General features: G+C 39.4%; 1 protein-coding gene across 1 annotated transcript; it reads left to right on the top strand.

Moving 5' to 3' along the window:
- Positions 1–123: 123 nt before the first annotated feature.
- Positions 124–11931, top strand: EIF2S3 (eukaryotic translation initiation factor 2 subunit gamma). Its single transcript, XM_083846814.1, has 12 exons — positions 124–396; positions 1967–2030; positions 2563–2690; positions 2806–2927; positions 4319–4413; positions 5575–5733; positions 6281–6415; positions 7258–7352; positions 8237–8381; positions 8797–8966; positions 9432–9604; positions 11671–11931. Exons 1-12 carry the CDS (start codon positions 328–330, stop codon positions 11732–11734), a joined length of 1419 nt encoding a protein of 472 aa, XP_083702940.1. The 5' UTR covers positions 124–327; the 3' UTR covers positions 11735–11931.
- Positions 11932–12996: the final 1065 nt, after the last annotated feature.

Genomic DNA, 12996 nt, shown 5'->3' with positions numbered 1-12996 from the left:
GCGCGCCGCTCCCGCCCCGCCCGCCCCGCGCATGCGCGATGCCCTCGGCGCCCCGGCGGCGCTGCCGCACGCGGGGCCGGGTTGCATCACCCGGCGGCAGGGCGGCGGGGGCCTTCCCGGGGCTGCCCCGCGCCGCGCCTGAGCCGCCCCCTCCCCGCGGCGGTGCCGCCGGGCGCCCCGCTGCGCCCACTGCGGGGCGGCCCCGCGCCGGGCCCTGCCCGCTGGGTTGGGGAGCGCCGCGAGGCTCGGTGAGGGCGGCGGCGGCGCGGAGCGGAGCCGGGGGTCAGGCGGCCGCGCGGGCAGCCCCGGCTTCCTCTGGCGGCCAAGATGGCGGGGGACGAGGCGGGGGTGACGCTGGGGCAGCCGCACCTCTCCCGGCAGGACCTCGGCACCTTGGTGAGGGAACGGGGCGGGACGGGACGGGCGGCGGCCGGGGGCCGGGGGCCGGGGGCCGGGGGCCGGGGGCCGGGGGCCGGGGGCCGGGGGCCGGGGGCCGGGGCCGGGGCCGGGGCCGGGGCCGGGGCCGGGGCCGGGGCTCGGGCTCTTCCCCGGTCTCCTCCCGTGGCCGTGCGGGCCTTCTTTTTAGCCTCACACCCAAATACGTGGATCTTCCTCAGCGTAATTTAACCTTTTTGTGCCGTAACTAAGCCTGTTAGTCTCTGCCAGTGAAACTTGGCCGTCTTAGTCTCATGCTTAAGTACGTTAGTTCCGTCAGTGAAGCTTGCTGATGGTTTCAAAAGGCTTCTGAGCCTCCTCCCCTCGCTGCTGGGGTGTAGCTGCTGGCCCTCTTCGGCCCTTTTTTCACTCCTTTCCTGCCCTTTTTTCACTCGGCCCTCCAGTGCGGCCCCACAAGCTGGCCGGAGCTCGTAGTTGAGCTTAGCGTCATGCCGGTCTCGAAGAAGAAATCGCGTGCGCGCCTCATTGCCTGCTTGCGGAACGAGTTCGGCGGTGACAGGGTTCGCACCGAGCCGTGCGTGCCCGTGGTCCGGCGGCGCAGTGCCATCTGCAGGTCGCCGTCCCGCCGCTGGCCTCGGCCAGCCTGGCCGCCCTAAGGCAGGCGAACGAGAAATATCAATGTGACCGCGGTAGGTGGGCAGAACTTGCTTTGAGCCCGAACGTTTTATTCGTGTAGTACTCGAGAATATAGTGGGTGATATTACAAGGTTACGGTTAACTTTATTTGGTTGTTATGTAGAGAACCTGCCTGCATAGCCCTGTAAACACTACGGGATTTCACAAATACTTACATTCTGGTTTGCAATGAAGGCTTCCTGGCTTTGTGGAATCTTCCCTTGAAGCCAGCAGCTCCTCCACATAAATTCAGTGCAGTCGCTATACTGAATGTATTTGGCCAGGTGCTACCAGTAGGTTCCAGCAGCATTCTGCTGAGGACGACAATTTTTTAATTTTTTTTTCTGATGGGAATAACAGTATTTGAGGAAAAAGTTCTCATTCAAAAAATCAGAATCAAAACCGTGGTGTTAATGACGTATCTGGACCTACTTACTCTAAAGCTGCAAATATACACGTAATTATATACTTACTATAATGGAACCTTAATCTTGAAGAAAATTTAACAACTGTCTATTGACAGACATTTTTTAAAACATGAGTACAGTTGGCTGTGTAACCCATGGAAAGTTAATTTGCATTTGCGTGTTGCGCCCAGTTCAATTTGGGGATGGGTGCAGGGTATTTTTGGTTTTAGAGCTTCCTTTGAATCTTTTTGTTTTGTTTACTTTTCTTCCTTCTTTCTTTAACACTTTACAATCTCTTCTGACTGTACGCTTTTGTTTCCTTTTTGTCCTATTTTGTATACTTTAAAAATGAGAAATGCTAGAGATGTTTTAATGAGCTTGGTTGGATTTTGCTTAATGGAGCTACTGGATAAATTTTAAGCCAATACACATAGCACTCTAAACATTTAAATCCAAGATGAATAAATTGTAAAATCTCCTTCATACAGGATGTTACCAAGCTGACGCCTCTGTCACCAGAAGTCATCAGCAGACAAGCCACAATTAATATAGGTAACAACAAATTCCTATAAAAAAAAAAGGGGGGGGGCGGGGGCATAGTAATGTAAGTCTTTGTGGTGCTCATGCGTTAGCATATGGTACCCGTGTTGAAAAAAATTAAGAAATTCTTACTGAAGCACAGTAATGTAGATAAGGTATTCTTATTATAAATTTTGTCAAGATGCAGGAAGAGACTTGTCAGACCATTTTAACGTGAAAAGCACCGTGATTTTACTTCAAGAACACCACGTTGAATGATGGGGGGTGTAGTTGCTAAAATAAAGTTTATTATACCTTAGGATTACATGTTGAAATTACTTTCATGAAAATGCAAATCACAACAATGCAAAGATCTGTGCATCGAGAGACAGTTCTAGGATGTCGTTTGTTTAAACAAAAGCCTTTAAGAAACCCATAGTTATTGTGGTGGTACCACTGGGCTTACTGGCTCCAGAGAGTTTGGGGTAATTAGGTGTTGAGCGTAATTGAATACTGTGCAAATTAAACAATGGCTTATTGACAAATATTTGCTTTTAAACCATAGGTACAATTGGCCACGTAGCCCATGGAAAGTCTACAGTAGTCAAAGCTATATCTGGAGTTCATACTGTCAGATTTAAAAATGAACTGGAAAGAAATATCACAATCAAGCTGGGCTATGCTAATGCAAAGGTGAGTTATTGGTAGAGATAGAGGAAAAATGTTGCTGATATATTTCAGGGTGGAGGTAAGCTTATAAATAATTATAGGTTAATTAAATTTCTCAATTTTTAAAAATTACTTCCAGATTTACAAGCTGGATGACCCAAGCTGTTCCCGACCAGAGTGTTACCGATCCTGTGGAAGTAGCACCCCAGATGAGTTCCCTACAGATATTCCTGGCACCAAAGGGAATTTCAAACTAGTCAGGTAACTGCTGTAAAATGAGCGGTACAAATTGTATTTTCTTTATTTGCATTTCCTTTACAGAAGTGAAAATAGTCAGGATTGAGCTGTGAGCTGAATGATAACAGACCGCATGCTCATAGATGCTGAGATTGGGCACCCCTGATCTAAGGCATCATTTAACTTGCGTTGGTTTTATTAGTTGTGGTGCACCATCCAGCACAGAGCACAACTGTGTTCTCTGTCATTGGGTGTTTGCAGGACTCTGAAGTGAAACGATGCTTTGTTCTACTCTTACCATAAGTGCATTTTTCAAGCCACTAGGGTAAGAACTAATATGGACTTTGCAAACTCATCGTTAAATTTCATTTCTGATGTGTGACCTTTTAAACTCCTTTTTTTCCCATAGAGCCAGAAAAGTTTTCCTGGTTCTAAAAAGGAATCTGTTAAAGCCTGATTCTTTGTACTGGAGGACAGGTGTCCTTGATTTACTTCACAAGCATAGCATGGTCATTATGCAAGCATCATAATCACAGCCATGGTTGTGTGAGTCTGTACAATGATTGTTCAAATGAGAGTAGTCACAAAGGCAGTTGTATGACAGGATTCCTGGCTCATGCTTACGTATAAAATACGCATTCTGCTGTAGTCATGTATTTCCTCCTTTTCCTCAGATTCCCGGTAGAGCACTAGTTCTAACAATAGCTTCTGTCGGAGTGTGATTGTTGTGCAGCCGTTGTTAAGCTATTGCTTTAAAGCTTTAGGTTCTTTATCTTGCTGTTTATTTACTTATTGTAGATTTTTAATGTTGTTGGCGAAGCGGAAAATTAGTCGTTTGCTTTTTGGTGGCATGCTGCAAGGTTTCTTCATTAAATCGGTTCACACAAGAATGTAGTGCATTGACTGTTATCAGCTGCACAACAAATCCATAAGATTGGAGCTAGCAACTGCAGTGCTGTCTCTGGATAAATCTTTAAAGTGAATTGTAACCGTGTAAAGATGCATAATTTTCTAAAATTGGAGTGTGAGACATCTTAAAAGAGATGAGAGAAATGGCATATAATGTGCTATATCCTGTGGTTTTTTGTTCTGGTGCATTTAAATCTAGTCTAATTTCCATGTAACTTTTTGAAATATTAAAGCAATAACTAGTATGAATATGTGGTATTGAACCTTAGAACTCAGAAAGCTTTTCTGTAGCCTTTCCATAGTCTTTGTGTTCTTCTGTGTATACTTTTAATATATTACTTCTCAGCAACTGTCTTGAAATTTTGTTTGCTTCTTTATTTACTTAAACTTGTTCTCTTCGTTTTTATTTATTTATTTTAACTTGTGTATCTGCTTAACCATTCACATAAATTGGAGAAGTTGTTGATAATTGGCTCTTGGATTTTTCTTCCTTTCTTCTACAACAGGCATGTCTCTTTTGTGGATTGTCCTGGCCATGATATTTTGATGGCTACTATGTTGAACGGTGCAGCAGTAATGGATGCAGCTTTACTGTTGATAGGTAATAACTGTTACACGAAAGCAGGGCTCTATTTTTCTAATACCGTAAGGCAGCTTTATATGGGTTTTGAAATCCAGCGGGGTGGGGCGAGTGGATAAAACAAGAGAATGCTTTTGAGATGTGTATAAGAAACTTAAGTGATGTTACAGTGAAAATACTCTCCAACAAGCTGTCTTTTTTTAAACTACAGCTATACATACTCAATAGCCTGGTAGCCATCAGTTGGCCAAGATGAATCTCTGTAGTAGAATACTACTGTAACATTTATATTTTATGGAAATGCATTGGCTACAGTTACTTTTGACTTTTCTCTGAAGCTTCAGTTTGCTTTAAATACGTAGTCTTAGTCATATAGGAGAGTACACAGACATCAGTATGAACAGTGAATCCAGGTGAATATGGGCAAAATCCAGGATACAGGAGATATAGCTTGATTAAAACAATTGCTCTGATTTGCCACTGATCAGAAGTGAGTAAAACTCATTTTTATATGCCTGTGAAACAATGTAATGCTCTACAGGGATACATAGCAATTACATTATCTGGACAGGGCATGTCAACAAACAAGAAGGGCAACTTCAGATACTGAAGTTTAAATAGTCTGAGATAACTGATAAACAGATGAATGACAGTTTAAGTCTGGAAAGTGTGATAGACCAAACTTAAGTGAGATTAACCATCATAATGGCGCGTTGGTTTCTTGGGTGGCCAACTGTACTGATAACTGCCCTTTTCACGAACTTAATATTTTTGCTGTCTGTCATACAGTTTGGGGATGTTGCTGGTTTTATTGTTAGTGATAAGAAAACATTAAAGAATTTTAAGACCTTTCTTGAAAGGTCCAGTACAGTCAGTACTGAGATGTCTAGAGACCTAGAGGATGGCATGATTCAAGTAGATGTGAGTTAGCTGTCAGCACCTTGGGAAACTTTAAATCTGTTTCTGTTGGGAGCAAGTAGAACGGCAGACTGTTCTTGCAACCACTCATCTGTCATACTGTGTGGATGCTGAAGCCAGCAGTTCTGGGAAAGTGTGGGTACTTCACATGTAGCTTACTGGGGGCTGACTTTTTTTATAAAGGCACAACAGAAAGATGTCTTAAGTGCAGGAGTTTTGTCTGTCTCTCTAGTTTCTTTATCACAGTCCCTTTTCTTCTTTCAGCTGGCAATGAGTCATGCCCTCAACCCCAGACCTCAGAACATCTAGCTGCTATAGAAATCATGAAACTGAAACATATTTTGATTCTGCAGAATAAGATTGATTTGGTGAAAGAGAGCCAGGCTAAAGAACAGTATGAACAGATTCTTGCATTTGTACAAGGTAAGTTTTCACCAGCAGAAATCCAGTCGGTGGTGGAAGTTATTCAGTGCTGGGACATAGAGATGTTTTTTTATAAACATATAGAAAATCCCTTTACTTAGACGTTACTGGTGTACATGGTCTGTTAATCTAAGAAAAAAAAAGCCACTGGAGTTGTGCTTCATGTTTTGGTTCACAAAAACTGACTGTAAAATGAATACCAATGTATCAAATGTTTAGATATCTGATCTCTCTGAGGAAATTCTCTCAAGACTTTTTCTGCTCACCAAGAAGCAGATTACCTTTCACAATTTTCATAGAACAACTGTAAAACTCCTCTGTATGGAGTTATCCAGTCGCAACATGAAGGTTGTTTCAGACTGCCTTGAAAAGTAGGTCTGGCTGGCTTGAGCTAAGATGTTGAAGGGAAGGGTGTATGTTGTGATACTGCTTTGGGAAATATATGTAAAGTGTGCTTCAAACTTCATTTGTGCTTTTAACAACGACAGAACACTTGGTCGTGCTTGTATAAATACTATATTAAGACTTGATGTGGAACTTGTTCTAGGTACAGTTGCAGAAGGAGCTCCAATAATTCCAATCTCAGCACAGCTGAAATACAACATTGAGGTAGTCTGTGAGTATATAGTGAAGAAAATCCCAGTCCCTTTGCGAGACTTCACATCCGAACCAAGGCTTATTGGTATGTAAATGCTTATCTTTGGGCTTTTGTGATTAAATGTTTCCTACCTTTACCTACACTCAGAATAGCATGTTGCAGAATGCTCTGAAAAGGGGTGGGCTTAAAAGGAGCATTCAGTTTGCTTTTTAAAACTCTTTTATGAGAGCTGTATAATTTATTGATAGCTAAATCAATCCAGTTAAATCTATCCAAGGTAATTGTTCTTTTGTATATATTCTGTGTGTCCAACAGTAGTAAAATGCAATAAAGATGATAAATTTGTCAGTATCTTACACATTAATTGCTGCGAATTTAAGTTTGATTTAACAAAGTATTGACAGGCTGTTTCATTTGAAGAATAATTTACATGAAAATCCTATAGTTAGGGTAGCCTGGTTAAATTTTCTGTATTAAAAAACCTCTGTTCTTGTACAGCATATTTTGAAATCCAGTTCCACTACAATAAAACCACACTTTTGCCTCTTCCCCCCCCAAACCCACAGAACATGTTCATAGTGCATATGAATGGAGTACATTAAAACAAGGTTACAAAGAAGTTGACGTTGTGAATATTGAAGTTTTCTAAATAGCTGATCATTGCTTTCTTTTTCAGGTATTGATATTTAACTTAATGTGTGTTATGCAGAAATAGATTTTTAAAATACTGTTATACATATGAGCTGCTTAAATGGATTGAGAACGAATCAGCTAAATATTCATGTTTTATTCTCTCTGAATTATGTTTTCATAAATAGTTGTATACCTTCATAAGGATAAGGAAGCAATCAAAATTGTTGTTGAAAAAAACACGCATTCTTTGAAAACTGGCTCTTAAATATAAACGTGTTTATTGTCCTTTTCAGTAATTAGATCTTTTGATGTCAACAAGCCTGGCTGTGAAGTGGATGACCTTAAGGGGGGAGTAGCTGGTGGCAGTATTCTAAAGGGTGTTTTAAAGGTAACCTTTTCTCTCTTTTTGGAGATTTTTAGTGATAATGAGTAGTTTTTGTACATTTTTAGTACAAAATTAATCTATGTAGTTGATTTTCTCTTAAACAAGAATACGGTCAGGTGGCACCTATCCTCATTGCCACTTTCCTGTTTTAAAATACTGTAACAAGAAACACTGATTTTTTAAAAATTATATTTAAAATATATTTCTATATTAACTTTTATTACTAATGATACTGTTTTCATTGCTTAACAAAAGTTGAGGGATCTAATTACTTTTTCTCTGTCCCACTACTCTTACTTTCTCAATTATTCTGTGGAGGAAGGGGAGAAACTTTAAAGGTACTTCTGAAGTGTATGTGGGTTCCCACAGGTCTCACTTCCCTACTTAAGTATTCTGTAAATATTTTTTTCTTGTGGAATACTGTCAGTGGGTGGGAACTTTAAAAGTTACTGTATTAGGCTGGAGAGCAAACTGTCTTTGAACATTTATTTGACTGACTTGTATTTCCTTTGTCTTGTTTATCAATGATCAGTTACACAGATCGAATTAACTCAATTTTTATTGGTGCTGTAACACTTCTAAATGAAATGTCATTCAAAAAAACTTAAAATTTATATGTTGGAATTAAAGCTGATAAATATCCTTTGCAAAAGCAGTTATTTAATTGGAAGGAAAAGCAATTGTTTGAATGGCTGTAAGATACAGAGCTTTAGGTATTTTCTGGCTTGCATTAAGCAGTGCCGAAGTCTTAGAAGTTCTACAGTAGCCCAAAACAAAGGATTTGTATTAACAGTAGGCCTTGGAATAAGTTGTCTTACCTACGACTAGTAGTTTCTTCATGTTCCTGTGAAACAACCTGTTAACTACTTTTTCACTTTTGTAATTAGGTTGGTCAGGAAATTGAGGTCAGGCCTGGTATTGTGTCCAAGGACAGTGAAGGGAAACTCATGTGTAAGCCAATCTTTTCCAAAATAGTGTCACTCTTTGCAGAACACAATGATCTACAGTATGCTGCTCCAGGAGGTCTTATAGGTAAGGATATTCTCTTACAGAAAGATCTTCCTGTTTAATGCTTGTTGAAAACACTTGGTTACTGAAATTCATTGCTAAGTGAAACCAAAAGGGTTATGAGCAATTTCAAATACTTAGATGTAGAAGGAGACAATGTGTGTGACAATTAGATATTTAGGAAATAATTTCCCTGACTGTCACTAGCCAACTTATATCAAATTGAACTGTTAATTGTATCAGCTATAACGGTAGAATATCTCTTCATGTGTTTAGACAGATCAGTCTTGCTGGCATTCTGAAAGGGCTGTCCAAGTTCACAGGGAATTCACAGTACATTCTCAGTTTACTGTTTTCAGGTTTCATTCAAATATTTTAATACGTAAATGTGACACCTACCTTTCGATTACTCCTTGGGACTTTCCTTGTTATGTTGTAGGTGTTGGAACTAAGATCGATCCAACTTTGTGTCGGGCTGACCGAATGGTAGGGCAAGTTCTTGGTGCAGTTGGAGCACTGCCTGAAATATTTACAGAGCTAGAAATTTCCTATTTCCTGCTGAGACGACTATTAGGTGTGCGCACTGAAGGGGACAAGAAAGCTGCAAAGGTCTGTACCCTTTTTTAAAAAAAATAAAAGGTATTTCATGTATTTTTTTCTGATTTCTGTTTTAATATCTTGTGCTAAGTTTTATTAATACCTACATTTTTGATGTAGTAATTTTGTTTCCCTGTTTGTATACGGTTGTTGCAAAAGTGTTACCTCTAATTTTACAGAATAAAGCTCTTCAGAGGAATAGGAGTTCATGTCAGAGTAGCTTAAAGTACTATAAAATAATATACATATGCATAAAATACATATGCACATCCCATACATATTTTGTGGGGGATATGTATGGTTTTTGCGTTTCTCAGCTGTATCGTTTTTGTGGCAGTTAGGTAATAATGTTCAATACTGTCTGTGGTATTTTTCTTCATTTGAGGAATTGTGTTGCTAAATAATGCTGGCTTAGTGTGAGCAGGTTATTTTAAATACTAAAACTTATTTTTCAGAGTTTTGTATGTCTTGTTTCAGGTGCAAAAATTATCAAAGAATGAAGTTTTAATGGTAAACATAGGATCCTTATCTACTGGAGGGAGAGTCAGTGCAGTAAAGGCTGATTTGGGGAAGATTGTGTTAACCAACCCAGTATGCACAGAAGTGGGAGAAAAAATTGCCCTGAGTCGACGAGTTGAGAAGCACTGGCGGTAAGCTGACAGGAAATTGGTAGAATATCTGGCTGTTATGATCTAAACACAAAAAATGAGTGGATCTGATTTTGCTCTAGAATAGGAATTTTAAAAATGGATATGGATTCTCCTAACACACTGACACCGTAATTGTGGGATGCTTCATTTTATTCTCCAATCCTCTTTTAAAAGAAGCATTGTAGATGGGTAGATATCTCACCTTAACAGACGAGGAAACATCGTGAGGTTTCGTGGCTCTGCCAAAACAACCATGCTGTAATTGAGCTAACAGCAGGCAATCTTGGTGGAGTGGTTTGAAAACTCAAGTAACCTTAAGCCAAAGCTTGTCATTATGCACACACAAGTCAGTGGTGTTCAGCCTGTGGAGCTGAATGTGACTTGTAGTGTGACCTTAAAGTAACAGCAGGGGAGTGGAGGAGGGACATGCTAAGGTTCCAGTATTTCATGTGCTCTGGGCAGAGAGAAAAAATATGTATCAGCTGGTTTGATCTGTTTAATTTACAGGTGTAAAATGGCTGAATGTACAGAAGTATCTGGAGGCAAAAAATGAGTGGATTCGATTGATGATTAATTTTAAGCTTAGTGCTGTACTGCTCTTTAGATGATTATGCGTACTGTAACCGTTATGTATTTATTCCGTAAGAACATAAGGGTATTTATATTCCTTGACCCTGCACAGCTCTTGCAGTATGAGGGGAAAGTATAAGGGAACAGGAGCATTCACCCAAGAAGTTCTTACTGTATGAAAAAGAACTGAGGCTTTAATATCCGTGGATGGGTGTTTTGGTTCAACAAGAAAGCATAGACAAGAATTTGGTGCTTGCTGTCTTGAAGATAGCTGATAAATCGGAAAGAGGAATCAGGAAACCCTGCGCAGGGTGAGCAGAAGAAAAGAAAAAGATAAGTTCTTGAACAGGAGAAAGAAGAAGGGAAAAGAAATAGAGAACCTAAATTAAGATAGCAAAAGCAAAAAGGAAGAGGAGAATGTATTGGAAACAGTGCTTTTTTTTTTAAAGCCAGCGACTGTCAACTTATGCAAATTTTAATGCAAGTTTTGTTCAAAGGCATCTGTCTTTCGTACTTCCCACTCATAAAACATAAGCAAAGTTTGCCAAAAGGGCACTTGTCTCTATACAGTTGGTATTGTGGGAAGGAACTTGTTTCCTGAGGGAATGGAGTACTGAAAAGGTGGTAAGAAAGCAAGAAAAGAAGAGGAGAAAAAATAGAAAATAAATACATAAAGGCATAGAAGTTAAGCAGCAAATGGCAAAGCAAACAAGATGCACTCGTGATTCCAGGGAACACTGATTCCAAATGTGGATTAGTTATAAGCTATAAATATGGTCCCAAAAAGTAGGAAATCCAATGTTAAGTGAATGTGGTTACTTTATTCGGTAATTTGCTGATGTCCGGAGAGACCCCCTACTGTTAGCAAATGAAACTGAAATGCACGTGGTTCCTGTGCATCTCCTTGCTGAAAATCCAAAATGTATTAAAGATAGTTGTGTTAATAATACGGTCTGCCTGCTGACGCTGTAAATGAACTTAATCTTAAATTCTTTTAAGTATGTTTTTCTGGGGTGGCAGTGGCCTATAAAATGGGCCTTAAGAGTACTGAACTTTCCTGAAAATTGATTTACCTTTTTAGGTTATAGTTTCATTAAGAGTTAGATTTGTTTATAATCTTTATAATGTTTATAATCTTACTGCAATCTTGTCTGAATCCTTACATTTTTATTTCTCTCTGGAAGTAATGCAGCACTTTCATATGGGTAGAAAGACATTTAGCTGTAAGTATATTTACGGTCAGCTATTGCAACTTATGTTACAAAACCTTCAGATTTTTAGTTCGCTGTGCGAGGTGCATTCTTAATTGATTACAGTCATGCAGATGTTCTATGTCTCTCATCCGTAGATCTTGCAGGATGTTTTGTGAGGAAGGCAAGTGGGGAAAAAATTCAAAATGTGTGAATTGAAGGCTTAAGCATAATAGAAGTACGTTGATTTATTCTGGATTTTTCTAACTGCTATTAAAATAATATAAACTGTTTTTCTTTTTACAGTTTAATTGGTTGGGGTCAAATCAGAAGAGGAGTGACAATCAAGCCAACTGTCGATGATGACTGAAGAACGAAAAAGAGTGCTTCATTTTTAAAGATGAAGTGCCTATTTCTATCTACTTTGGAGGGGGTGTATTTTCACAATGGAATCGGAAGCTGTGCAAACATTATCTTTGAGTTGTATGGCTCTCCTTGTACATCTTATTGAATTTTACCCTCTTACTAAAATACTAGTCATTATCACCATTAAAAGTGTAAAAGAAATGTTGTAGAAGTGGGTTTCATTATCCACGTTTTAGTAGAAGTTAATTGTACATGTCTCATGGCATGTCTAATTTATGTTTGCTCTTTCAGACATATCTGTTTAATATCAGTCAAGCCGGCCCCAGTGTAACACACAAACCATAAATCTGGTATTGAAATAAAATAATATCACTTATTTTCATTAATTCCTAAAACGTTTTGAATAACAAAAGAGAGCAGTGATTGCTCAACCAGTACAAGAATTAAACAAGCAAATACCATGCTCTCCTGGAAGACTAGTACCCTTTCTCCACAACGTCTTGGTTTATTTAGTCAGCTGTTTACAGCAGAAACTTTCTTCTGAAGTCTGTATGGTTCTGACTTTAGGACTGTGATTGTAGTACACTTTATAATTAAGATGGCAGTGTTGACTGACTTCTATTTGTCACTTTCAGTATTACAAGGAGCTTTGGATAAACCCCCAAAGGAAAACCACAAACTGGATCTGAACTGACAGTACTTTTTTTTGAACTTGCTTTAGAATGGGTTTACAAAAAGAATGGGATTAACTTGAAGCATAGCTGTTTATCCTTGTGGAGCTTGTGAGCAACCTGGCATATTTTAAATTAAGCTATTGAGCAATTATTAGCTGTGATCTTGAACTGTAAAATAGCTGGAAAAGGCAGTTAAGGGAATGATTTTGAAGGAAAAAATCACAATGAGATGAGAGGTATAAAAACCACTTTTGCTTTCCTGGATCACATACTCCTTAGAAGAAAACAATGTAATAAACTTACTGTAGGGTGCTAACACTCATTCTTTTAGATTTAACTTCTTTTCATTTGTATTAGTGTAATTAGTTGTAGGTATTTTATATAGTAGACTATTTAGCAAGTCATGCTGCTTCCCACATTTTTATACAAAGTACTGTGTTCATTTTCAAAATCTGGTTTGAGCTACTGTGTTTAGGATGGCCAAGGGCATTCTAAGGGTAAATATTGTTTCACTCATCAAAACGGACTTCAGTGGAGCAGATTGGTTCTGTTAATGATTTCACACTGTATTTTGTGTTGCCTTATTCCATCT

This window comes from Anser anser (genome assembly GCF_964211835.1).
Source record: "Anser anser genome assembly, chromosome: 1".
NCBI lineage: Eukaryota > Metazoa > Chordata > Aves > Anseriformes > Anatidae > Anser > Anser anser.
The sequence above is the reverse complement of the archived record's forward strand: the minus strand, read 5'-3'. Positions and strand labels throughout refer to the sequence as shown.

What these genes read in the sequence shown, in the direction of transcription:
- EIF2S3 (XM_083846814.1), top strand. Translation starts at nt 328, where the DNA reads ATGGCGGGGGACGAGGCGGGGGTGACGCTGGGGCAGCCGCACCTCTCC. An exon ending in GGCAGGACCTCGGCACCTTG is followed by an intron (nt 397 to 1,966) that starts GTGAGGGAACGG and finishes TCCTTCATACAG; the next exon opens with GATGTTACCAAGCTGACGCC. An exon ending in ACAAGCCACAATTAATATAG is followed by an intron (nt 2,031 to 2,562) that starts GTAACAACAAAT and finishes TTTAAACCATAG; the next exon opens with GTACAATTGGCCACGTAGCC.